The 26,417-nt window shown below is 40.4% G+C and overlaps 2 protein-coding genes across 5 annotated transcripts in view; both read right to left on the bottom strand.

Moving 5' to 3' along the window:
- carmil2 (capping protein regulator and myosin 1 linker 2) overlaps nucleotides 1–8,031 on the bottom strand; it is a 60,447-nt gene extending 52,416 nt beyond the window's left edge. Inside the window, exons 1-3 of the mRNA XM_005933525.3 lie at nucleotides 7,601–8,031; nucleotides 2,275–2,378; nucleotides 520–570 (exon numbers count right to left, since the gene is read on the bottom strand). Of these exons, the coding sequence (XP_005933587.2) occupies nucleotides 520–570; nucleotides 2,275–2,378; nucleotides 7,601–7,628 (183 nt within the window). The 5' untranslated portion in view covers nucleotides 7,629–8,031. The remainder of the gene's footprint in view (nucleotides 1–519; nucleotides 571–2,274; nucleotides 2,379–7,600) is intronic.
- Nucleotides 8,032–9,677: 1,646 nt separating this feature from the next.
- ctcf (CCCTC-binding factor (zinc finger protein)) lies at nucleotides 9,678–26,061 on the bottom strand. 4 transcript variants are annotated; one of them, XM_014337178.2, is made up of 17 exons: nucleotides 25,568–26,061; nucleotides 23,369–23,517; nucleotides 22,683–22,863; nucleotides 22,406–22,560; nucleotides 22,093–22,212; nucleotides 21,510–21,689; nucleotides 16,810–17,025; nucleotides 16,561–16,723; nucleotides 15,311–15,481; nucleotides 15,055–15,188; nucleotides 14,853–14,973; nucleotides 14,434–14,583; nucleotides 14,171–14,331; nucleotides 13,326–13,508; nucleotides 13,072–13,207; nucleotides 12,739–12,981; nucleotides 9,678–12,489 (listed from the first exon to the last, which is right to left on the bottom strand). In XM_014337178.2, the coding sequence occupies exons 2-17, from the start codon at nucleotides 23,396–23,398 to the stop codon at nucleotides 12,245–12,247; spliced, it is 2,589 nt and encodes an 862-aa protein (XP_014192664.1). In that variant the 5' UTR covers nucleotides 23,399–23,517; nucleotides 25,568–26,061; the 3' UTR covers nucleotides 9,678–12,244. The 4 variants fall into 4 exon arrangements, with proteins under 4 accessions (XP_014192664.1, XP_005933588.1, XP_014192665.1 ...); XM_005933526.3 differs by having other exon boundaries at nucleotides 22,406–22,542; nucleotides 25,568–26,052; XM_014337179.2 differs by lacking the exon at nucleotides 23,369–23,517 and having other exon boundaries at nucleotides 25,568–26,057.
- Between the last annotated feature and the right edge of the window lie 356 nt (nucleotides 26,062–26,417).

Raw genomic sequence — 26,417 nt, 5'->3', positions numbered from 1 at the left:
CACACACACACACACACACACACACACACACACACACACACACACACACACACACACACACACACACACACACACACACACACACACATAAAGACAAAGTGAAAACAAATTCCATTTAAAAATGTGATTGTTTTTTGGTAACTGTGGTGCGGCCGAATCCATCCTTTCACTGCAGTGTTAAATGGCCTGATACTGATGCAGTGCTTTTACACTGCAAGCCATATCCGCCCAGTCCTACACTGCTTTATTCTATGCACAGTGAGAATGAATCTGTGCACACCGATGCATCGGGGCATTTATGCACATACATATAAAAAGAAAATGTTTGGCACGTTCAGCTCTACCTCTCTCCAGAAACAGTGTCCTAGTCAGAAAGGATAATCCATAAGGCTCATAACTCACAATGGTCATTTATCAAGTAAGAACCAGTAAGGAAAAAAATAACCCCTCTTATTTCAAACCTCATCACACAATGTTTAAGTTAAGCTGGTTTGGTTTAAAAGAGACGTTGTAATTTACCCTGATGGGTTGCTTGTTTATAACCACGTAACCTCTCCATAGACTCAGTACCTAAGAGAAACAGACAAAGAGAAAAGCTATTAGATATCAAACTGACAGACCAATGCCTGCAGCTTCAGAGGAACAGTGTCATTTTATGCAATTTTGGTCCTTTACATTGACCTCCAAACTACAGTAGCACTGAGGTCCACAAGTGGTATGCTGCTCCTGCAACCGTGCCATATGTCAGTGTTGCAGCAGCCGAATGCAATTCTCAGATGGACAGTTAGTGCTCGTAGAGCGTCATCCTCATTATTACCACTCTGCTTACACAGGAAACAAGTTACCATATGAAATTTGGTCACATGTCAGGATGACCTAAAGTTTAGCTTCTTGTGCAAAATAGGTACAAATTAATGTTGCCCAAATTACTTTTACAACAGTTTATTTACTCTGATTTTGCATCAATCATTAATCATTAATTAATCATGCCATAAATATATGTTCTTAAAAATCTGTATTTTATTCCTTTCTACCTTTGACAGAGTAGTGTAAATTTCTTTACTTCGTAAAAATTAACATTAAACATGAAGTTGTTCAGTGAACCGCTTTAAGAACCTTCATACATGTTTATACATACATTGTTAGCTTTTTAAACAGCGGGTTATAGTAAACAAGTCAAAATATAGTAAACAAGTTACAGTAAAAAAGTCAAAATACACTTTAACAAACACATAATCAATTTATAATATGTAATATATATATATTTTTTTTACCATTTTTTTATTCAATCAATAATGGACAATAAAATTTATTTGAATACTACGGAGCCCCCCAGGGGACATGGGAGAAAAAAAAATTGGGGAGGAAAAAAAAAAATTAGGGAGGAAAAAAAAAATTAAGACGGACTTTTGCGAGATCTCGCAAAAGTATTGCGAGCGCTCGCAAAAGTATTGCGAGATCTCGCAAAAGCTCCAACAATGGCGGCAGCTACTTAGTTGTAATATTACTCTTTCTGGGTCACAAAATACACTTTTAAGATATTTTGAGGCGTGAATGTAGTTGTGTAAACGTCAGATACCTGCTCGGTTTACAAGACATCACATATTTGCAAAAGGCTCCGAGTTTTGGAGATCTGACACCCACCATCTCGAAGCTAACGGGAGGTCGAGACCTACTACAGCCGGGAGGAACACCGCTTTCCCGGCACATCGTGCCTCGACCTCCCGGTCGGCTTCGAGCTGGCGGCCTCCGAAGAATGCGGCTAAAACTTTTGCGAGATCTCGCAATACTTTTGCGAGCGCTCGCAATACTTATTGCGAGATCTCGCAATACTTTTGCGAGCGCTCGCAATACTTTTGCGAGATCTCGCAAAAGTCCGTCTTATTTTTTTTTTTCCTCCCTAATTTTTTTTTTTTCCTCCCTAATTTTTTTTTCTCCCATGTCCCCTGGGGGGCTCCGTACTGGGGGGCTCCGTAGAAAGTAAACTTTAAGTGATCCTGACTCTTGATAAAAAATATTTGTTTAACCCTAAATCACACGCAGTGTAAAAACAGATCTTTTAGTGCCCCCTCCTGGCAGATTTGTGTACATGCCGATGCCAGAGCGGCACTGGTGCCCACATAAACGTGTTTTCTGTGTGCAAACAAACTGTTAGCAGACAAGTAGTAATGAGGCTGATCCTGTAAGAGCACCAGCTGATTCAGATTTAGTTAAAGTAGTCATAGTGAAATAGCCATTAGACCAAAGGTATTGGCTTTTACCAATGATACTCACCATAAACCTGTTGGTTGACCTTCCAGTTGTCAGACTGGAGTTGTTCAAAATAACAGGCGTCACCAGACAGACTCTGTGAGGCTTCAGCAGCTCTGATATCTGATCTGCTCACAGGATTACACACAAAAACAGACCATCACTATTGCTATCATACTTTTAAGGACATCTTCAGCAGAGGCTTCAGTTACTGTTTGTTTCTGGGCCTTTCGGTCCAAAGTTTAGCCTTCAACAAGTGAAATGCTCAGTTGGGTTAAGATCAGGTGACTGACTTGGCCATTCAAGGATATTCCACTTCTTTGCTTTAATAAATTCCTGGGTTGCTTTGGCTGCATATTTTAGGTCATTGTCAATTTGTATTATGAAACGATGCCCATCAGTTCGACTCCATGTAGCTGGATTTGAGCAGACAGCTTGTCTCAGAACACCTCAGAATTCATTCGGCTGCTTCTGTCCTGTGTCACATCATCAATAAACACTAGTGTCCTAGTGGGACTGGCAGCCATACACCCCAAACCATCACATTGCCTCCGCTGTGTTTATGATGTGGTTTGCTTTGGATCATGAGCTGTTCTTTGTCAGATGTTTTCTTTTCTGTTTTCACAGCTTAAGGGTGACTTGTTTCACATGCATGGAGAGCTCCTGTGACTGCATGTTGTCTGCTCACAGTGAAATCTTCCATATGCAAGTACCACACCTCAGATCAACTCCAGGCTTTTATATGCTTAATTAATAATGACATAATGATGGAATTGCCCACACCTGCCCACGAAATAGCCTTTGAATCAATTGTCCAATTACCTTGGTCCCTCCTAAACCCTTCATCCAATTTTAATGCAGATACCCTCAAATGAAAGCTGAGAGACTACACATGACATCCATTGTATAACTATTATTTAAATACGTTTCAATAACCAGGTAAAAAAAAATCTAAACTTGTGTCCAAATATATATGGACCTAACTATAAACTTGAGTCACATCCCATTCTTTCATCCATAGGGTTTAATATGATGTCGGCCCACCTTTTGCAGCTATAACAGCTTCCACTCTTCTGGGAAGGCTTTCCATAGTTTAGGAGTGTTTATTTATAACCATTCTTTAAGGAGCACATTTGTGAGGACAGACCAGTAGGTTTCCTCCACACCAAACTCTCATCCATGTCTTTATGGACCTTGCATTGTGCACTGGTGTGCAGTCATGTTGGAAGAGGAACGGATCATCCCCAAACTGTTCCCACAAATTTGGAAGCCTGAAATTGTCCAAAGTGTCTTGGTATGCTGAAGCATTAAGAGTTCCCAACACTGAAACTAAGGGACTGCTCTGTGATCTTACGTGGCCGACCACTACATGACTAAGTTGCTGTCGTTCCAGTTGCTTCCACTTTGTTATAATACCACTAACAGCTGACTGTGGAATATTTAGTACAGAGGTCGGAAGTAACAACGTACAAATACTTTGTTACTGTACTTAAGTAGAATTTTCAGGTATCTGTACTCGAGTAGTTTTCTTTCTGACTACTTTTTACTTTCACTCACTACATTTTGAACAAGTATATGTACTTTCTTCTTACATTTTCAAAACAGGTTTATTACTTAATTTAAAAATATATATATTATTACTTTTAACATATTTAAGGTGAGTTATTATTTCACTTCACTGTGAGCGTCCAAACATCAAACCAATTTGAGCCTAAACAGCAACACATGAAAACCAGTCGTGTTCATGTATTATTCACCAGGACATGTCACATAGAAAGAGATGGAAGAGGCAAAAAGTCAGCGGTTAAAGTGCGATGGGTATTTTTGTTTTTGTTGGTATTTAAATTGTGGTAGCAGTACTTCAGCATCTAGTTAGTGCTACAAAAGAGGAGCGAGGAGCATAAAGGAGTCTTATTTTAAAGGTGCAGGTAATTTCAAATGCACATTTTATCAGTTCAACAAACATCAGCAAACACACAAACTGTTTGTGTGCAGTTATTTGCACAGTGTGTTGCTAGCTAAAGGTCCAGCTGCTATATTTGACAGGCAGAGAAAAGAAAGAGAGCCAACTTCACTCAGAGATGGAGAAAGATAAGAAAATCAGGACAGGAGAGGAAGAAGAGAGGTTCGATTTAAAGGGAAGGACTACTCAGTGTAGAAACATCTTCCAAAGAGCTACTTTTTACTTTCTTACTTTGTGTACATGTAAGAGCCTGTACTTTTTTCACTTTTACTTGAGTAAAGAAGTTGAATCAGTACTTCAACTTTTACTGGAGTATTTTTTTAACACTAGTATCTGTACTTCGACTTAAGTACATAATGTCTGTACTTTTGCCACCTCTGATTCAGTAGCAAGGAAATTTAATCACTGGACTTGTTGCACAGGTAACATCCTATCACGGTCCCACGCTGGAATTCACGGAGCTCCTGAGAGCGAGCGGTGCATGCCTAGGTGCTCGATTTTATACACCTGTGGCCACGAAAGTGATCGGAAGACCTGAATTCAGTGATTTGGGTGGGTGAGTGAATACTTTTGGCAATATAGTGTGGATGACACTAGGCAAAAGGACCATTTCTGCAAAAACCTGAACTGAGATCCACAGATCCTCCACACTGCACACCACCAGCATCTTCACTGCACCTAGAAATTTTGTAGGAGTTACAACTGGCACAACTGGCCGACAAAGGGCGGCCCTGGGAAAATTCCAAAGCATCCTCAGTGTTGGACTGAAGGGTAAGTGACAACACGTGCAATGGAAGGTTTAAGAATGGTAAATGGACTGGTTCTTATATAGCGCTTTTCTACTCTGAGCACTCAAAGCGCTTTATACAACTAATTCGTTCACCTAACCACACAAGCACTAAACTGTGTGAATGGGTGTTAAGTGCTCACTATCTAACATTCACACACAGTCACACGCTGATGGATGCATCAGAGAGCGACCTGGGGTTAGTATCTTGCCCAAAGATATTTGACAAGCAGACTGGAGCCTGGGATCGAACTGCCAACCTTCCGGTTAGTAGCTGACCTGCTCTACCACCTGAGCTACAGCACATTGTTGTCATCGTGTTAAACAGTCGTATTACCAGGCTTTAAACACCACCTATAAACACCACCTACTTTGTGAGGCATGAAGACATCCATCCTTTGTAAACTCTGTTTATTTACCCACGTGGTTCTTATTTCCAGCCCATTTTAAGAACGAACAGGCAGGAGTTCTGACTTTAGTGTAGGGAATTACATAGTGATAATATAGTGATTTTGTGAAATGCTAAGACTTTGGTAAACTTGTGAAATTGAGTTTTCAAAGAAACAAAAGTAGTGCAAGATCTGAAACTGCCCAGCAACCTCTTTTCTGCGGTTTGAGGCAAACTGAAATAATGGAAACTTGCCCTGTAACTTTAGCACAGAAAGGAAATGTATTTGTAACGACTTTCAATGTGAATGACTTTCAGTTAAACTCAATATAGTAGATATATTTGAGGGGGTTTTGTCGCTTTAGATACCTTACTTTTACAAATTCCCCAATAAATCAGAGTTAAAATCAGCAGTTACAATAACATCTGGTTTGTGGATGTACCTGTATAAGAAGGAAGAGACTTTTACAAGAGTCCACTCACGTATTCTTTTCATATACAAAATTACAGATTTATATTATAAAACTCACACATGGTGTGTATGACAATAAAACTCTTGATTCTTGATCCTCAGGAGACCTCAGAGACCAACAGTACACTGCTCTGTAGGTGAGGCTGACAAGTTTGAAAATAGGTGACGTGGGCAACGGTAAGCTACTGAAAGGAGATGGACACATTGATCAGGTGTTAAGTGGCCAAATAGTAGCCTGAATTTCCTACAAGTAATCAGATACAGAGCGAAGACAATGATGAATAACAAAAGCTGATAAAGGATGGTCTGGATGAACGTGAGAATAAAGAAAACTCCTTTATGTGGGTGCAAAAACACTGGGACTGGTCAAAGATGAAATTATTTGTATTTGATAAAATTAGCAGAGGACAGGACGCCTACAGTGTTACTGATCATGTAAGCCACGCTTTCTGAGGATTAGAACGTCTGTCTTATTGGGAATGACCTGTACAAAAAAACTTAAATGAACTGATCAAATTAATGTTGTCCATTCATTTATAAATAACATTAGCTTATTTGGTTGGGGCAAAAAACATACCTGAACGGTATCTACAAATAAATAGCATGTGATATTCGTTTTTAATAATCTATCTAAAGGGCAGCAGATATGAAATGAACCTGAGGCTCAGAAGTTGCTGAAGGACAGAAATTAGGTACGTCCCCCACAAAGACAGTAAAACATCTGTGAGAGAACATTCAAACTGTTATTATGCAATAGCTGTATAATCAGGGTTTAATGTTTTACAGAAGTGAGCCCTAGTAGTTCCAACCCTAACCCTGATTATACATGACTAGGTGATCATTTCTAATGAAGTTCAGGTAGCTTAGAGTTTTAAGATGGAACAGAAATTTCTCGGAGTCACCTCACCAAACAAGTGCCAGATTCACTGTTATTCAGAGGCTTTTTTGGCACCGGCAAGGTCTATGGCATGGAAATACTGACAGTCAGAGTGCAACTGACTGCTGTGCTGAATTCAGGGACATGTTACATACAATACCGATCATGTGCTCAGATTACACTGAATTTCTGCAGAACGCTGCATGATGAAGGTCAGCTGTGCACCCACCCTTCTTTAGAAATTAATCGGAGCACTAACAGAGTAATAATTTCAGAGAGTCCTGGTATCGGACTGTCTTTATTCAGTTCATAACACTGCTAACAAACCACACACTGAGTCACGTTTCCTTCTTTTTGTCAGTTGGTGTCACTGACTGTTAAAGTGGAAACACAGACGGTAACTAAGTAGGAGAAGCTGACCTTTAGGCATAAACAGTTTGTTTCAATGAAAAAGAAAAGCCTAACTTAACTGTGCAGACCAGATGTTTTTTATGAAGTCAGGACTTAGTCCAGTAAAAAGTTGTATGGCTAGTATCACTGAAGCACAGATTATTTACATCTTTATAAATAATCTTACATCATTAAAACTGTATGTTTGAAGTTTTAGACAAAAATAAATACATGTAAGATGATCTCTGTGACAGAAAGTCTCACATTTTGTTGCTAAGCACCCGTTTTTACCCAGTATGGCAACATTTGGAGCCCCTGAATTAGATTGCATTTGCTTTAACTAGGTCAGCTTAAACAGACTGAGTTGAAATACATGTAAAAAATTTAAGGTGTTTCAATGCTATCATCCTATGTTCAAAGAATCGGAAATATCAAAGCGCATTAACTTTGCTGCTGAAAATGGCTCAGCTTACCTTGCAGGTTCTGGGAAACAGCCTCCATTCTGTGGACTTCAATAAAACGATGAAATATGAAGATGCACAAAAAGTTAATCTGTGATCTTGTACTGCTCCTTAGAGAAATAACGAAAGGAAAGACGCATGTCCATACCGCCAAATTTACAAAAAGAAGACAGATTTTAATCTAATAAAACAGTGTGTACAAATCCAACTGCACTGAGTCAGGAGCAGGGAGCAGAGGAGATAGTAAAACAAGAAAATGTAGCGTGGAGATACTTAAGGTGTGAAGGTACACACATGAAACCACCATAAGATTTCTTTTTCAGAGCACATCTGCATATAACCCTCTTTCTCTTTCCACCCTGCATGCATGCACACACGTCACCTTTCTTGCTCTGCTTGCATGCACCCTCTGCTTGTGAACGTAGATACTCACATCCTGTTCCATGTTGTGAGTCAATAACACTGTGAACACAGAGAAGACTAAGCAGGAAGGAACTGAAGCTAACCCCCACACTGCAGGAAACCTGCAGTTTTACAAAGTTGTGCATCGTGCTTAAAAGTTTAGGAACTAATCAAATGTTGAATGTCAGAGGATATATAAAATAAATAATATTTATGAAAGCATAATAAGGGTTTAATGACTTTTACTTTTACTATGATGGAATCAATTATAAATATTTTTCATTAGTAGTTATCTCTAACCACCAGGGGGAACCAAAGTGCACATTCAAACTGTTTTATCTACATTTAGTTAAGGCAGAACTGCTTTGATCCGTTTACAGTTTTGTACATCGCCTTAAGGCAACTGTTACTTTGATTTGGCGCTGTATAAATAAATAGAATTAAACTGAATTTTTCTCCCATCCTGTTGTAGAAAGTGCTCCAGGAGGATTAGCATGTTTGCCTCACAGCAAGAAGGTCAATTCCAGCACCTGGCCAGGGTCTTTCTGTGTGGAGTTTACATGTTCTCCCCATGCTTGTGTAGGTTCTCTCTGGGTACTCCGGCTTCCTCCCACAGTCCAAAGACATGCAGTTAGTGGGATTAGTTACCTTCATAGGTATGAATGGTTGTCTGTCTCCATGTGTCACCCTGGACAGGTCCCTTTTAACTGGTGACGTGTGCAGGGTGTACCCTGCCTTGTGCCTTATAAATAAAAGCGAGAGGACGACAGTGTTGATGGATAAATAAAAAGGTGGTCGGAAAGAGACGCACTGTGTATTTCTGGATCTAGAGAAAGCTTTGTGAGGAAGTCAGGTGTGGCAGAGAAGTATGTGAGGGTGGCGCAGAACAGGTACAGTGTGAGGACAGAAAGGCAGTGTTGAGGTAGAAGGGACAGATGGGTTGAGGTTACATCAGGGATCTACTTTGAGCTCCTTCATGGAGTGATGATGGACAGGTTGACAGATGACATGTGGCAGTTTCTGTCTGCCAAGATGTTCACAGGTGACATTGTGATCTATAGTTTGGAAAACAAAAAACAAACAAACAACAGGCTGGACTTGAGGTGCTGAGTGTGTGACCACAATGGACAGGATATACAAGTATATCGGATGGAAAGCTAACGTTGAGTGCTTTGGAGACAAAGTAAGAGCTTCAAGGCTGAGACAATTTTGACATGAGCAATGAAGACACTGGCTGTAGAGTAGGAAGGAAAAAAAGCAAGAGCACAGATAAGGTTCATGGGTGTAGTGAAGGAGGACACGCACAGGGCTGGTGTGACAGAGCAAAGATGTTAGGGATAGTGTGAGATGGAGGCACAAGAGCTGCTGTGGTGACTGCTAAAGGAAGCAGCCGAAAGAAGATGATGTGCAGATTTTGACCATGTACAGATAAAATACTAAATAATTATTCACTTGTGCACCTAATTCTCATTTTCTGACAGTCATTATCGATGTATGATATGTAATCATTCTACCTTGTAAAAAACAAAAAGCAAACCAAAAAGTTCAAAGAAATCAATAAAAGCCCCAAATTACTATGGCATTCATGCCCATTGGTGTTTGTAAACTGATCACAAATGTATTTTATAATCCCACCTTTTTGAATAACTACACGTTTAAGTTAAAGAACAGAATTATGCAGCAGTCATAAGCCCATTAAGATGATTTTAATTTTCATCATCTGTACAATTTCTCATTTTCAAAAATGACATCACAAACATTTGTTTTCTTGGTCTTAAAATGGGGACACTTAATCTTAAAACTATTTTCTCAATTTTTCTGCAAAAACAAACAATATGGAATTTAAAAAACAAAACAACCCCAAAACAAACAAATAACAACAAGAAAAAAAAACAAAAAAAAACCCCCGCACTGATTTCAGAACAGTCATATAACCTCAAATCATTCCATCAGGACATGAATATGACAGATCAGGTAACTGAACATTGTCTTGTTACACAGGAAGATGCCTGACCACAACTGTACAGTGCAAATCTGATTCATTTTTTTACACAACTGGGCATTTACATTACAGAAGAGCTAAAGTCACCTTATGGCTGTAATAATCCATAATTCAACTGTCTTCAGAGAAATCAAATCATATTATCTGTTGACACTTGGATCTTGAGGAATCCTGGAAACTGAGTGGAAGTGAGAACGACAACATGGAAATACAAAAGTAGCAATTTGCCAAACAGCTCTATCAATGGGGCTTTTCCATTACCTCAAGTTGGTTCAGTCTTAGTGTAAAGCAGTTTAGCTAAAACCTAAAATATGATATGCACACTGCACTACCAGCTGGAAAACTTGATGGTGGAGGATGGTGCAGCAATGGCAGAAAACAGCTTACATTAGCAGTTACTTTTCACAGTGTTCATATAGCTGAAAACCACTGATGTACTGCAAAAATAAGGCTAATGTGTGAGTGTGCAGACACGAAGAAACTGAAATGTATGAAGAACTGAACGCAGAGGCTTAAATGCAGCTTTCTCTCAGATGACGAAGGCAGGGGACCAACTTGGCCAGATAAGATCCAGTATGTTGAACAGTGCATTTGCACAAGGGTCATTCTGTCCCTACAAACGAGTTCCAAGTCACTTCTGTTTTTAGATACAAACCCGTCTTCAAGCAACAACTTACAGTCCACTAGAAGTCAAACTGGCCCCACTACACATTGAACTCAACCAACTGCAGAGAAACAGTGACAACTACAGAAAGATCAAAAATTAAACTGTAATGCATCACAGCAGACACAAGCTAACCGAGAGACAGTCGGGGGTGGCAGAAATCAATTCAGTTGATTTGGGTATATATGCTAATCTGTAGAATGAAAGCATGATGGTGAGGGCCCTTCGCTCAGGACACTCAGGTTTAGAAAAATACATGCAAGCCTTGCTGTCTCTTTCCCAACACATGTTCAGATAATAAAAACATTCAAAGGTGTTAAAATGTGTATGTACATGCACTCCATCCGCCACAGCTAGTTTTCACTGATTATTGTAGATGAAGAACGTGTTTGAGCGACTGATTTACAAAATGCATAATGACTGTTACAGTAAGAACTGGGATTAGCTGAAGTGCTTGGGGTGTTCAAAAACCACTGCTATAATACGATATTGTATAAGTAGGATTATCCACATTTTCTCCAACCAGCAGGGTTTCATGAGACGTGTACGACCCTTTCCTTCAAAAATGTGGACAGGAGGAGAAACATTGAGTGACATATGAATGACAAATATCTCCCATGTGTGAAACAGTTGAAGTTTCGGCTGCGTGTGTGATATGGCCAAACTCATTTATGAGCTGTCTCATCCGTTTTAGTTTACATAAGTTGACTGGGGGCTAGTTTCAGTTCACAACAAGGTTTAACAAGAAGGCTGAAAAACTATCATCACTCACTTCTATTGATGTCAACACTTACCCCATGCCTACTCACAGGAAGACTCATTCTGCTAACTCAGTGTACAAACAGCTGACTAATAACACCACTATGGTGACCATGTGGCTTTAGGGAAAAAAAAATTTAAATCACAAAACTAAGCAAAAATGGCATCTGAAAGTACCAAATAATGTCATTGTTAGGAAAAGCTACATTCTCTCTCACACACACACACACACACACACACACACACACACACACACACACACACACACACACACACACACACACACACACACTTGGAATTTGCGAAATCAGCATAGTTGTAAAGAACTGCAAGCAGGACATCTCACAGTTCTTCTTCTAAAAAAAACAAAAAAAATACTTGAATGTAAAGTTCCATCAAATAATGTTCTCATATTAAAGACCTGGAGAGGGTGTGTGGGTAGAGACTGGCACAGGATGTGGCTTTGGGTAGGAATAATTAGCAAAATCCACTTAGAGCCATTGAAAAGACATTCAAACTGGAAAAAAGCATTTAACAGCAGAGAGCAGTTTTAGCTTTGACATTATCTGTGTACAGTAAGGGTCACGGAAGGATGTGTGACAGAGTCCTGAAACATGGGCATACAGGCTGACACACGGGGATGTGAAGACATTGTGTTTAAACACATACATGCAGCTTCTACTCTTAGTGCACGACTGCTCCTGCTGTCGCATTCGGAAGCCATTTTAGCAGAACGGCTGCCATTGGATGAAGCACGAAATGAAGGCCATGGGGAAGTATGCAGTAATTTTAGTCATAGTCCGGCTACATGTGCGTTTCTGTGTTACGTTCACCGGTCCATCATGCTAAGGATCATCTCTGGTGTCAAATCTCCGTTGGCTGAAGCTGCCGCTGTTTCTTCGTTCACAGGAAGCTCAACAGTCTCTACCCCTTCATCAAGCCCCACCCCCTCCACAGTGAGGGCCACTCCCTGCTCCAGAGGAGTCGCTGCAGAGGCATCACCTTCCTCCTTCTTCACTATGATGTTCTCCACTGCCCCAGTGCTCTCATCCTCCACTTGAATGATGGCAGCAGCTAAAAAGCACAACAGACATATTTCTTACTATCCATAGCACTATCAAAAACGACAGGTTCGTTTACTAGAGTACTCGTCTTCTACGGTTATTAATCACTAACATATATGGCATACATTCATTTCTAATTTGTCACAGACACTACAGTTAAAAAAGAAAGCCCGTTAATGCTAGAGCAGGACACTTTACTATTCATAGAGGTTACTCTTCTTAGATTACTTCTTTTTTAAATTGGTATTTTAATGCTCACCAGAAGCAGTTGTTTTGGTAGCAACTCTAACGGACTTGCTGGGTGTTGGAGGCTTGGGGGCATTTTTGGGGGGGCGGCCTCGTTTCCTCTTGACTGGTGGCTCATCGGGGGCTGGTACAGGAATGGCGGCTGGAGCCTGGTCCAGCTCCATGCTTTCTGGGTCCTCCTCTTCCTGTAGAAGTGATGACTCTTCCTCACCCTCACCCTCTTCCTCATCATCATCCTGCTCAGCATGATCCTCATCTGAATGAACACACACAAAACAATCTAGTTGAACATAGTTACAGAAAAACACAGCCCTGTATAAACCCCAAAACGGCATCCACGTCTCACCACTGTCATCATCATCATCCCTCCTGCTCCTCATCTTCCTCTTTCTTCCTCTTCTTCCTTTCTTTGGGATTGTAGCTCCATTCTCAGCATCCTCCACCTCACCACTGCAGTTCTCCGCGTGGCGAGCCATGGTGTTCTAAAAGAAACACACCCGTAAACAGTCTGTGTTGTGACTTGCAGGTAACTAGCTGGCCTAGGAGTTGACCCTTAGCTTTCACTTCATGTGTGACAGCTAAAAACACATGTAATCTTACCCTTCGGGTGAAGGTCTTGTTACACTTGGGACAAACAAAGGTGGCAGGGATAAAGTTGGGGTCATGGTAGCGTTTGAAGTGCATGTCCAGGAGCTGCTTCTGTCTGAAGGTCTTTTCACACTGGCTGCAGGCATATGGTTTCTCTCCGGTGTGGGTTCGGCGATGCATGACCATGTGGCGCTCCTGGACACAGCAACATGAAAACACAGTTTTCACTGTTAGCAGCAAATATTATTTCATATATCATGCATGCAATAACGGCCAGCAGTTAGATAGTTGACAGACTGCTGAATGTATGGTCATATGGTCTCATTTACACTGTGTAGTGTTGTGCTGATGACGTCAGGAATCGATAATGGTCAAGTTAATAGCGATACAGTGATCAAAGTAATTCATATCCTAATTGATGTATTAAATTAGTATTGTCATTGTGCTAAGACTCTTAGCTTTGTCCACCATGACTGGAGAAGTCAAGAATACTGGTGGCTGCTGGTGCTAGATCCCTCAGCCTCCTTGTACATGCACCTATGGTATGAATTGAGGAAAAAAAAATCCTATAATGAAATTCCTGAAAACGAAATCCTACATCATCTCATTCTCGGTGTTCATACATGCTGACCTGTTGGGGTAACGCCTCAAAAACAGTTTTAGTGGTTATCCATCATAACACCATACTGTCCCAGTACAGTTTGCTACTATCAAACTGCAGAGCCTTCAGCTTCCAGACTCACTCTCAGACTTTTAAACATGAGTAGATGATTCACACTTGATACTAAACTGAAACAATAATATTACTACAAATATGAAAAACCTGGTTGTCACACAATATCAGTTGTATTACAGACCTGGCGACAGCAGTAGTCACACATGTCACATTTGAACCTCTTCTCATTCTTATGTGACTTCTGGTGCTGGATCAGAGCGTAGCGCTCATGGAAAACTGCGTCACAGTAACGACATTTCTTTCCGGTCTCAATGAATGAGTGTTGCTTACGAAGATGGACACCTAAGATAGCACACAGATGACAGGAAAGTAAATTAGGTGGCAGAAACAGCAAGTTAAAGTAAAGTACCATGTGTGTTTGTGTGTTTACACAGTGTGTTTTACCCAAGTCACTTTTGCGTGCAATGACAGTGTCACAGTGTGGACAGTGGAATTTGGCCACATTTTCAGTGTGCTTCTGCAGAATGTGCATCTTCATGGTTCCACTCTGGGTGAATCGGGCATGGCAGATGTAGCACTCATAGGGTTTCTCTCCTAAGAATGATGATTGAGCACATACAATGTTTTACAGTTTCATGTTTTTCATTTCTTTCTCATTTCTCAAAGAGGCCCATATGCCAATATTGGAGTAACTGGGTACTAGCAGTCCGTACCATTTCTAACTTGAGTAATTTAGTCTGGGAAGCAATTTATTATTCTTTCGCATGAAAACAATCAATAAAGCTGTGCACCAAAGAAAACACTTCATTGCCCTTCAGTTCTTTAAACACACAGGAGAGGAGCAGTTAAGGTGTCGGCTTTACCTGAGTGTGTCCTCATGTGTCTCTTCAGCTTGTAAGTGTCTCTGCTAGCGTAACTGCAAAGACTGCACTGGAATGGACGCTCGCCGGTGTGGGAACGAATGTGACGCTTTAATTTGCTCACCTACACAACAGTCACACACAAAGTTACATTTTGGTAAACACTTAAACACCAAGAACACAAAGCAGACAATAGATAACTTGCCTCCACACTGGCATAGTCACACATGGAGCATTTGAAGGGTTTCTCGTGTGTGTGCTTGTAGCGACGATGGCGAACCAGCTCTCCACTAGTCACGAAAGCCATATCACAGTCTGTACACTTGTGTGGACGAGTTCCTGCATAAATAAATGTAAGATATATGGAAGCAATCCTTGCATACTTGTGTGAAAAAAAAAAATTGAACTATCAGCACAGTACAACGTTGTACATTTTAATGACACCACAGATTCGTGTTTACCGGTGTGAGTGTTGAGATGGTTTCTTAGCAAAGTGACTGTCCTAAAAGCTCTTCCACACAAATGACATTTGTGAGGTCTCTCATCTGTGTGGCTCTTCATGTGCCTGTCCAAGTTGGAGCGTCGAGGGCATGTGTAGCTACACAGCTCACACTGAAATGTCTTCTTCACTCCTAACAAACAACAAAGACATCGAAAGATTTCATATTCAGTAACAGTGTTTGTATAGCAAAACAATGCAATGCATTTGGGGCTAGCTGCATCTACGGGACACGCGTCTTTAACTAAAACAGTGTTAACTTACAATATTAAGTTTCAACTGTTAAATACAGCTGCTGAACCATTAAGTTAGGACTGACTGTACATCTCTATTCATATTCTTGTTGTGTGATCACTTTTGTTTTGATCGTTCAGAGCTGATTTATATCAGAGAAGACAAATAGACAAGACTCATTAAGTCAATGTGCATAATCTGGACTAGGTTTAAGTTTGTTTGGCATAACAAAGATGGATCCTTGCAACCAACTTACTATATCAATTCCCTAGAGTACCAGGATTATGAACCCATGTACATATATAGATTTTGGGAATCATTTTTAAAGAACTTATATAAATCACTGCAGCACAAAACAAACAAACAAATAAAAAAAAACACATGGCTGTAGGGTAGGTTTGCTAAGTAAAGCTAGTTTTGATTTAATAATTGTTTTCTGTCACATGTTCCTGTATATTACTGTAAGGTACAGTAGTGTACAGGAACCTAGATATTAATGAGGTTTTTTTAGCCTTAGGCTGTATCTGCTGGCTTGTTATGTTTGGTAACATTGCCATTTGAGTTTTCATTAATGGTTTCTGTTGTCATTTTATCTTATCTCATTCACACACTAACGTAGTGGTGGCTGCAGTAGCCTAAACAGCCAGCTGATCCTCCTATGCTGTGTATTTCAACTTTCTGTGGTTATAAGTATGCAGCTACGCTGGGTTGGTGCAGTGCTATTCTCCAAACCCATTTAAATGTATTTATAAAGCACATGAAACAAAGGTTTAAACAATAAATTAAGAGATACACCACACATACAAACCATACAAACCACAGAATAAATTTGAGATTTAAGGCATAACATGGGGAAGTAATTCATTCCACAATTTAGGAGCTATGACACACTAATGTACAACTGAAGCAGAGTTGTACCGCCTCAAGTGGTGTCAAATCAATCTGAGTAGGTGCTAATGGAAAAAGCCCTTTACTTACCCTTCTTCTTTATCTTGGTAGGTTTAGGTGGTTTCATGTTGCCGACCACTTTCTCAGCATTGACCTCAGACAGAAGGCCCTCCTGCTGTTCTTCCTCAAAGTCATAGACACTGACATCCATATCCTTGTCTCCCTCAGCATAACGCAGACGACTCTTTTTACCCTGGACAAACAGCAAGTTCAGTTTCAGTACAGCAAAGTCTCTTAAATCTGCATTTACAAAAATAACAATCCCACCACCTTTCTTACCTTTTTGATCTTCTTAACAACTCCAGATGGTGGCTGATAGTCTGGGTCCTTAGCCCAGTTTGGGTCGTCATTTGGAGGCTGAACAGGCTCCTCTTCCCCCTCTTCCAGAAGCTGGTTACCCACCTCTTCATCTTCCTCCTCGTCAGGTTGCGTTTCTGCTCCTTCCTCCTCCTGTTCCACAGTCTCCACCTCACCATTAGCACCAACCTTAACTACCTAAACATGAAAAGGCACAAACTGCTCAGTCAGGGGGTGTTATTCAAGTTTTTATTCAGAACATACAGGCACTACAATTGAGTTAAATGCACTTTTGGTGCAAAATTATTACCAAGAGTAACAAAACAGAGAATGAAAGCAAAAAAACCCCACCAAAACTTAAGTACTAATGAACCAGTAGAGAAAGGTGAGCAGCATCTTAGTTAAAAGGGGAAACTATAGTTAGCCACTTTTTAGTGAGTGCTTTCTTACTGGCTTACCAGCAGAACGTTCAACAACTACCTCTTTACACCACCCTCCAGAATTTGAAGATTGGAACCAAAGTATAAGGTTTCAAATGATAACAGAATTGCTACGTTAAATGTTTTTTCCTAATTTCTTGCTAATGTATGTCCAGTACCGGAGGATCAGTGGGAAAGCCAAGAAAATATGTAAGTGGTTTGCATTTTGTTTCACCACAGGATCTTCAGCAAGTTAATTCTCTGTGGAGAAAGTTACTCTCTCAAGGACAGAGAGGAAGTCCACTGGTACTGATATGTTTTCCTAAGTTTCCAGTTCAATTTTAAAATTTCCCTCCTTTTCACATTTTTCCATTATAGCTCTTATGATTTTACACTTTCAATTTGTGTAATCCTTGGTATATTTTAGAAATGTATCGAATTCCTTGAATTGATTTATATGCCATTAAGAGAACCTTTAAAAACAACTGACACATCTGCTTCAACATCTTTCTTTTTAAACGCATTTCCCATATAATGTCAATTTTTGTGAAAATCTATAGAAGTCTTGATTTGTCAATCCTTGTTCTTTCAAATCTTCAAAGCATTTTAAAAGTGGTCCCACTAAGTAAATTTTTTATTTAACCAAACCTATGTCTTTTATCCTATAACCTATATCTATATCATTCTTAAATCAACTATCAGTTTTATTTGGGCTGAATTCAGGGTCATATATTATCTAGTGTATCGGTCTATAGAGTTCCTTGGGTTGCTTCTCTCTGACCACACTGAACCAAGTCCTAAGAGATGTTTATATCCAGGGGTTGGATTCATTAAGGTGGAGCAGGTTCTGTAATGGAATATGACTTTATATTTCCATCTCCTTCCACTGTGCAGTGCAGACTGAGTTACAAATGCTCGTCAAGGTTGTGATCTGTACTGCCCTAAACTAATCTCTAGTATTTGGCAGGAAAAGACGTTCTTTGTCTTTAGCCACTTGCAGGGTCTTAAGTTTAATCTTGGGTCCTTTGCCCTGCCAAATAAAACAGCAAAACCACCTGTCGAGCTCTTGAAAGACTTCTCTTTCTTCTCTCTAAGCACTTCTGGTGCATGATCATGTTCCAAGAAAACCTTCCTGTCTTGAAAAACAAACCCCCTTTTTCTGCCAGACAATTTTGAAACTTCTTCCTTTACCTTGAAGCTGCCAAACTTGGCCACTATGGATCACTGAGGGGCAGCACATGGCAGCTTCAGAGCGACAGAGTGGTGAGCGCTCTCCATTCCCAGCTCCATAGCATGTGAAATAGCCAACTTCTCCCTCAATGCATTTTCTACAAAAGCAGCTACATTGGGCAAGTTTTCTTCCATTCTGTGAATTCTTTCACAACTCGACCTTCCTTCTTGGTCATTAACCTGGCTTCCAGCCAGCTAGCATGGGTATCAATATTATTTCTTCTGCTTCTGTAATTCTTTTTTCAGTGTGGTCCATTCCCTTGCTCATTTTTACAATTTTACCTTTAATTTCACAGAGTTCAGTACTGTTTTCATGGCAGAAGTCTCTTAACTCTTTGAGGATGGTTTGAAAATTAGTTGAGTTGCTAGTATCCTGTTCCTCCATCCCCAAGTGGCTCTCATCAGGGTCTTCTTCCCACACAAATAGGGCCTTTATCTTGAAATGGGACACTCTTGTATGCCTTCCTTTCAGCATAGTGATACCATCTCTTGAGTTCAGTGGTCAACTAGTTAAAGTAGGTTTACATATATGACGTATTTTTTCCCTAAAGGATCAGGAGTTCAAACTTTATGCTCCTACTGTCATATCACCCAAACTGGAAGTTTAATGACACCCAGACCCGAAGAGGACACTTGATTGTTTTTAAAGACACTGATCACTTCAGTTCTTTATATGTTAGAACTTTCTACAGGGCGGGCCATTTATATGGATACACCATAATAACATGGGAATGGTTGGTGATATTAAAGTCCTGTTTGTGGCACATTAGTATATGTGAGGGGGCAAACTCCTCAAGATGGGTGGTGACCATGGTGGCCATTCTTGGATACAACTTTTGTTTTTTCAATAGGAAGAGGGCCATGTGACACATCAAACTTATTGGTAATGTCACAAGAAAAACAATGGTGTGCTTGGTTTCAACGTAACTTTATTCTTTCATGAGTTATTTACAAGTTTCTCTTTGTTCACAGCCATTGACATGTCGAAGAGGTTAACACGTGAGGAGCGGATCGAAATTGTGTTGATATCTGGTGAACGCAGTAACCGGGTCATTGCAGCAGATTTCAATGCAAGACACCCTACGAGACCACCCATCTCCCATGCTACAGTTAGCAAACTGCTTGCTAAGTTTCATGAAACTGGTTCAGTGTTGGATTTGCCAAAATGTGGACGCAAGAAAACTGTCACTAATGAAGAAACATCAGTGGCTGTCCTAGCTTCATTCAGCAAGAGCCCACAGCGTAGCACTCGCCGCATGTCACTGGAGAGTGGCATTAGTCGAACATCCCTTCGGCGGATATTAGCTACTCACAAATGGCACCCTTACAAACTCCAGCTACTGCAGCATCTCAACGAGGATGACCCAGATCGGCGCACAGAATCTGCAGAATGGGCAAAACAAAAATTGGAACAGGACCCTCAGTTCACGCAGAAGATTTTGTTCAGTGATGAGGCAAACTTTTATGTGAATGGTGAAGTTAACAAACAAAACCACCGCTATTGGTCTGACACTAACCCACATTGGATGGATCCCTCCAAGACTGTTGGAACAACAAAAGTGATGGTTTGGTGTGGTATATGGGGTACAACGATAGTGGGTCCATTCTTCATCAATGGGAACCTCAAGGCCACTGGATATTTGAAATTGCTACATGATGATGTGTTTCCCTCTTTATGCACTGAAGCTGGCACGTTCCCTGAGTTTTTCCAGCAAGATGGTGCACCACCACATTATGGGTGCCAGGTCCGAGCATTCCTAGATGAACAGTTTCCTGGAAAGTGGATTGGTCGTCGTGGGCCAGTTGAATGGCCCCCAAGGTCTCCCGATCTGACCCCCTTAGACTTTTATCTTTGGGGTCATCTGAAGGCAATTGTCTATGGTGTGAAGATACGAGATGTGCAGCACCTGAAACTACAGATACTGGATGCCTGTGCTGGCATTTCTCCTGCGGTGTTGCTATCAGTGTGTGAAGAGTGGGAGAAGAGGGTTGCATTGACAATCCAACACAATGGGCAGCACATTGAACACATTTTATAAGTGGTCAGAAACTTGTAAATAACTCATGAAAGAATAAAGTTACGTTGAAACCAAGCACACCATTGTTTTTCTTGTGACATTACCAATAGGTTTGATGTGTCACATGGCCCTCCTCCTATTGAAAAAACAAAAGTTGTATCCAAGATGGCCGACTTCTAAATGCCCACAATGGTCACCACCCATCTTGAGGAGTTTGCCCCCTCACATATACTAATGTGCCTAAAAATCAGAGAATATTAACCTTGCCCTTTTAAATTCAACTTTTCTCTTGTGTTAGTTGCTTTTAAAATATCTCACATAGTTAAGGTTGTCACAATAAAAGATTAAAACAATTGTTTTTGGGTCAAGTAAGCAACAACAATGTTGGTACTGATACTGTGGTAAAAAAAGTATCTGATTCAATAGTAATTTTCAATATTGATTAGTATCATTTCTTACAACACTACTATTAGATACAATATTTTTAGGTTATCTGAGACTGCTGTAATTCTGCTGACTCTGCACCATGTTTTCCCCGAGTTGGTAAGATAAGCTTCTTGTCTAGTTGCTGGCAGACTGTTCTCAGCAACTTATAAACTGCAGCCTAGCTAATGATCACCTATGGGCACAGATGATCTAACCAAATAGATACAAACTGAATTTTTGGAATGTGAAGAAAGGTCACAATGGTTGGCTAGTGTGAAAAAACACATAAATTTTTTTTTAATAATAATAATAATTTCGCCCAATGCTTGCTTGTATAAATGACACATCAAGTGATAAATAAGTGTTCTTACAAGGTGTGTTTGACCTGCTGTGGCCTTTACATTAATGTGACATTCAATTTAGACCAAAGCTTTGCAGCAGCTCTTACACAAAGGCTTCTGAGCCTGACCTAAAGAATATACACTAATCATTTTTAACATTAAACGACTAAAAAAATTAAACCTTTGACTATAGTACATATATAATTTTCAAATGTCATGCATGAGTTTACAGCTGTACATCTGTGTACCTGAAAGCCTTCAGGCAGTGGAAGGGTGTGACAGATAACTGGGTCTCCATCTTTAGGCATTGCAGTAGTGTCTACAAAATTGCCCTGTTGAAGCGCCTCTACAGTAGTGGCTGAAACAGGCACCTGAACCAGCTGTAGCTCCCCCAAGCCCAACGCGGCTTGCTCCTCCATGTTCACCACCTGAGGACAGGACAACAGAAATCATGCCTTCTGATTCAACAGAGTAGTGAGATTTTACACACACCCACCCACCAATCTGGGGGGTGGGGGGTTGCCTTATTTGATAGAACAGTGGAGAGAGGCAGGAATGTTGAGAGAAGTGCTAAGAGTAAATGGCCTTGGGATAGACAGGCCTGCATTAGTTTTAGGAATATGTGTCGCCTGCTCAACTGTGTAACCAGCACTCTACTGAAACTAATAGACAACATTAACTAATAGAAAACATAAACTTCATTAAAACTATATTAAAAGTCTACTGGCTTTGTTGACACCACAAATGGATAAAAGTCCAAAAAAACCCAAAAAAACCAAACAAAAACAAACAAGAAAAACAAAAAACAAATATGAAATGGAAAAAAAGTACCTGTAGGGTGATTATCTGCGTTTGATCCACAGTTGTCACAGTAGCTTGGTGAGCACCACCTGGTACACCTCCGACCACACCCACCGCAGCTGATGATCCTCCCACTGCAGCATCTATTACCTACAATTATGTATAATAATGAGCACTGTGGTAAAGATGCATATTCTGGAAATCATGCTTGGTACTCTAAATTCAATAAATGTCATATCTAAAACTAAAGTGACATCAAAACATAATATTTTCATTTTTCTTCTAAGTTTAAATAACTATTAAATCCTGAAAAATAACGTAAAATAATGTAACTGTAACTCACCTCAGTTTTCATCTGCAACAGGGTGGGATCCAATGAGTCCATAACCATCATTTCAACACCTGTGCCACCTTCCACACCAACTCCTTCCATTAGCTGTTGCTGGGATTGAGTGGCTGCTGCCATTCCTTCCCCGTGACCTGTTGGATAAAACAGACCTGTTGGATAAAACCTTTGACTGTTTTAATGTCAAAATGTCCCCGTTTACATTACAAATGAATACTTTTAAAAAAAAATTTAACAGCTAAACAGTAAAATTACATATGAAATGAGTAAGAACCTTGTTCTACGACAACTCCAGCTTGTCCCTCCACCACACCCCCAGCCTCAGCTGCTTGCTGAAGGAGATCCGCCACCATGGCATCCTGGCTGTGAACAGCTTGGATGGACGGAAACTCTTTGGTGGGGACATCCACAACCCCTACACCATCTGTTGGCCTCCCGTCCATGCTGGGTAGGAACTGAAATATTGTGTTGTGGAAACAAACATTTTCTAGCAGTTTGGGGCCATATTTCGTCTAGGACAGCAGTATACAGACTTACAACTGAACACAAGAAGTTGACTAAACTATGACCATATAAAAACCAAAGGAGAAGAAACTAATCAGTAGCCGGTTACAGTTTGATCATGTATCTGTTCACCAGCATGCTAAACTTCCATCTCAAAACATGACATTTTTCTGATTTAACGTTCTCCCATTTCTATTGATACTGAGGATTATTGCACATAAAAACATGATTTCTGTATGCATAGCATCTACTTTCAGAACTTATGAAAATATGAAAAACAGATTATTCAAATATTTCATATCATTAACTAGTGAACCGGATATGTACAATATTAAGATTCTGGATAATATTAAAATGTAAAACAAACACCATGCTGCACTATCAAGCTGTACTCTCAGAATGGGAACAAAGTGAAACTTATAAGGCTCAACTTTTTCTTAACACTACAGCTGTTACCTGGAATAGAAAGGATAATGACTTAAACATGACTTTGCTGACTAGGCTGCAGTCTGCAGGGTTCTTGTATCAGAGATCTCCTTTTTTTGCTGCTGAAAGCCCTGAGCTGTGCTCGATCAAATGCCTGCTACCTGACTGTCCCTGCCAACCTGAAGGACAGGAGAGGGATATATTACACAGCAGCACTATATGCTTATGTATTCCGTGCACATTCACAAGCAGTGACTTAAACTGCATCATAAAGCAGGGAAAAGGGTTGTGGACCTGAAGGAGTACTATGAATGGAGAAAAAAAAAAAAAAAAGGGAAAAAAAAAGAAGTTTTGCACTAAAAGTGTCTACATTCAGCATGTATTTTTCTCTCTGCCGCTGCAAGATCACACTACAACATTAAAAACTATGTAGTGTTACACATCATGGTGAAATCTGATATAAAGAGGTTTAAAAAATATCTTAGAATAAAGGATCAGTGATATATGACTACTGCCATTTGCTGGTTTCCCCCCCTTGAAATCTTTTATTTACCAGTACTAGCCTGAATAAATCAGGGTAGGCTGAATTTGTACTAACAGACTCATTAAATCTGCACTAACCCCCCCTCCCCCATTCTTCTATAAGACTAGACTTTATTAACAATGAAGAAAAACAAAACTGACACCATCACTGCTAATTGTTTAACTTGAGCAAAACCCTTAACTGTACACAAAGGGTGAGATCTAACAATCAGCTTTCAAATATGCTGACATTTTACACACCACACAGTCCAGAGAAAATTGCATCAGTAGCTCAAGAAATGATATGTGCTTAGATCTGAATACTGTGCTAAAAATTCACCCTTTTCACCCTTAAAACACCACACATTTAGAGATGTGTATGCATTTATATATATATATATACACACTTGAGATGAAGTAGTGGCTGTGTAACTACTCTTACACACACCATAACCCCAATGTGATTTTAGAATACTGGCAATCCCTGAAATGTGTTTGAGATTCGACACATTTGTCTTTATTTGCTAAATGTGGGAAACTGGAGAGGCTCTGGCAAAGGCCTTCATACATCCTTCCATTTACAGCAGAACAAATTTACCACAAAACAGCAATCACTCGGAGCGGAGCAGTCAGTTGTCGTCCCCTTTCAATGCATTTATATAGCTGTATTTTTGTACCTCTCCAAGCCGAGTCGTAGAGGGAGCTCTCTGCTGTAATATATATCTGTGGCTATGAGGCTCTAGGTGGGCTTAGAATAAGCGACGAACTGGCAACGGGTGTAACAACACCCGACAATTCAGAGCACGTCGTGATGGGCTAAAAAGGAGAGAGGTGCAACATTCAATAATGGAAGACGGCTGGGAGAACGCTAAATGCTCATCTGATCTTCGAGAACGCCAAAGATCGTTCTGCTGTGAATGCCTCGTCACTCTCCCGCACTTGCCTCGGCGTTGGCGTTTCCGTGTGTGTACTTTGCAACGAGGGGCCACAATAATCAGTTTGGTTCCAGTATTTCAGATGCGTCAGGAAAGTGCTGAGTAAAACCTTGGTTAGGGTCACGTTTCGAGACTCCGTTGCTTCGAAACATTCAGACGTATTAAGGGCGTTGGGTACAGAGGGCCTCAAGCCTGTCAGGTCGACGTGATCCTGTTAGCTTTGCTAACAGTGACTGCTAACCAACGCTAGTAGCTATCTCGCTTCTTTTCCCCCAAATATAGATTTGATTAAACGTTATGCAACACGCTAAAGCTCAAAGTAACGTGAACAGGATCACCCAAAACGACGCCAATGTCGCAACAATTATTTCGTGCTTGTAAGATTGTCTGGGTTACACTTTATATTAATGCAAACAAGCTAACGTTAACTAACTTAAACCCGCCAGTTCGATGTCGTCAAGGTAGCAAAAATGGGGAAACAAAGAAGCGAGAAAATGGACGCCTTGGCCTAAACTCTCCAACCAAATCGACGGAGTATTCACAACATGTCTTCGACTATATTCTAACAAATACGTACGAAATACAACTTGATGTATACATATTTATTGTAACTTGTGCTTTTAAGCATATTTTGACAGGGTTTTCAATAACGATAGAGGGAGACAAACACTCTCCGACGAGCTGCCCGGACCCAGAGCCCCATCGTGACACCTAGAGGCCGATTAAAGATCCTGCAAACTCCCCCCTTATGTGAAAAGTAGTGATACTTTACCTCTTTTAGTCTGTTTCTCCTTCTGCTTAACTCGGCGGAAAGCACAGAGTCTGTGCTACAAAGTTTAGCCGACTAGGGAAAAATGCGGGCTTCTTCGCAGTTTGTTTTAATCCTTCTCCTGCTTTAGCAGAGTAGCTTCTGCCACAAAATGGCAGTTGGAAGCTCAGTGCGCCTGTGCGGCCGCTGGGGGGTGGTGTCGAAGCTGCTGCAGACACACTGATTGGCCAGGAGGGGCGCCCCGTTGGAATACAGTGAAGCCTATTTATCACAACGTTAGGAAAACGGACGCTTTCACAACCCTCGGAAATGCGACATTCACAAGAGAATAAACCCGAGGCGTTAACGTTTTCAATAAAACATACAAATGAAAACATGCTCATTTAGAACCAAAGAAAAAGTTATGTAACTGAAATGTTTTTAGTCTGTTTAATATTATGGGAAATATTAACTTTTTTATTTGTGTCTGACACTAAAATAAAGATATGCAAAGCTTTTAGCTTTCCATTTATTACATGAAATGACTTGGATGATTATCCTGAAGATATACACCCACATCTGAGCTGTAACTGTGTCCTGCTTTTTTTAATCTCTCTCTACATACATACATACACACACACATACACACACACACACACACACACACACATACATACACACACACATACACACACATACACACACACACACACACCTTCCAAAATTAAGTGTTCCATGGCTAAAATTCTACTCTGTGTGTGTGTTTGTGGGGTGGTGGTGGGTGGGTTAACACTCAGATACACAGAGCTCTTCATCTAAAGATGATCAATCGCACAGGAAGCTATCTTACAATGTTTTAATAGTTTTTTTCAAT

Source organism: Haplochromis burtoni, unplaced genomic scaffold (assembly GCF_018398535.1).
Source record: "Haplochromis burtoni strain Fernald_Lab_line unplaced genomic scaffold, NCSU_Asbu1 Contig_169, whole genome shotgun sequence".
Classification (NCBI taxonomy): Eukaryota; Metazoa; Chordata; class Actinopteri; order Cichliformes; family Cichlidae; genus Haplochromis; species Haplochromis burtoni.
The sequence above is the reverse complement of the archived record's forward strand: the minus strand, read 5'-3'. Positions and strand labels throughout refer to the sequence as shown.

Excerpts from the sequence above, each read along its gene's own strand:
- ctcf (XM_014337178.2), bottom strand. The coding sequence starts at position 23,398 with ATGTTTAAGTCATTATCCTTTCTATTCCAG. Across the intron at positions 21,690-22,092 it reads CGCAGATAATCACCCTACAG|GTGGTGAACATGGAGGAGCA; the intron begins GTACTTTTTTTC and ends TCCTGTCCTCAG. Across the intron at positions 13,208-13,325 it reads ACAAGACCTTCACCCGAAGG|AACACCATGGCTCGCCACGC; the intron begins GTAAGATTACAT and ends TGTTTCTTTTAG.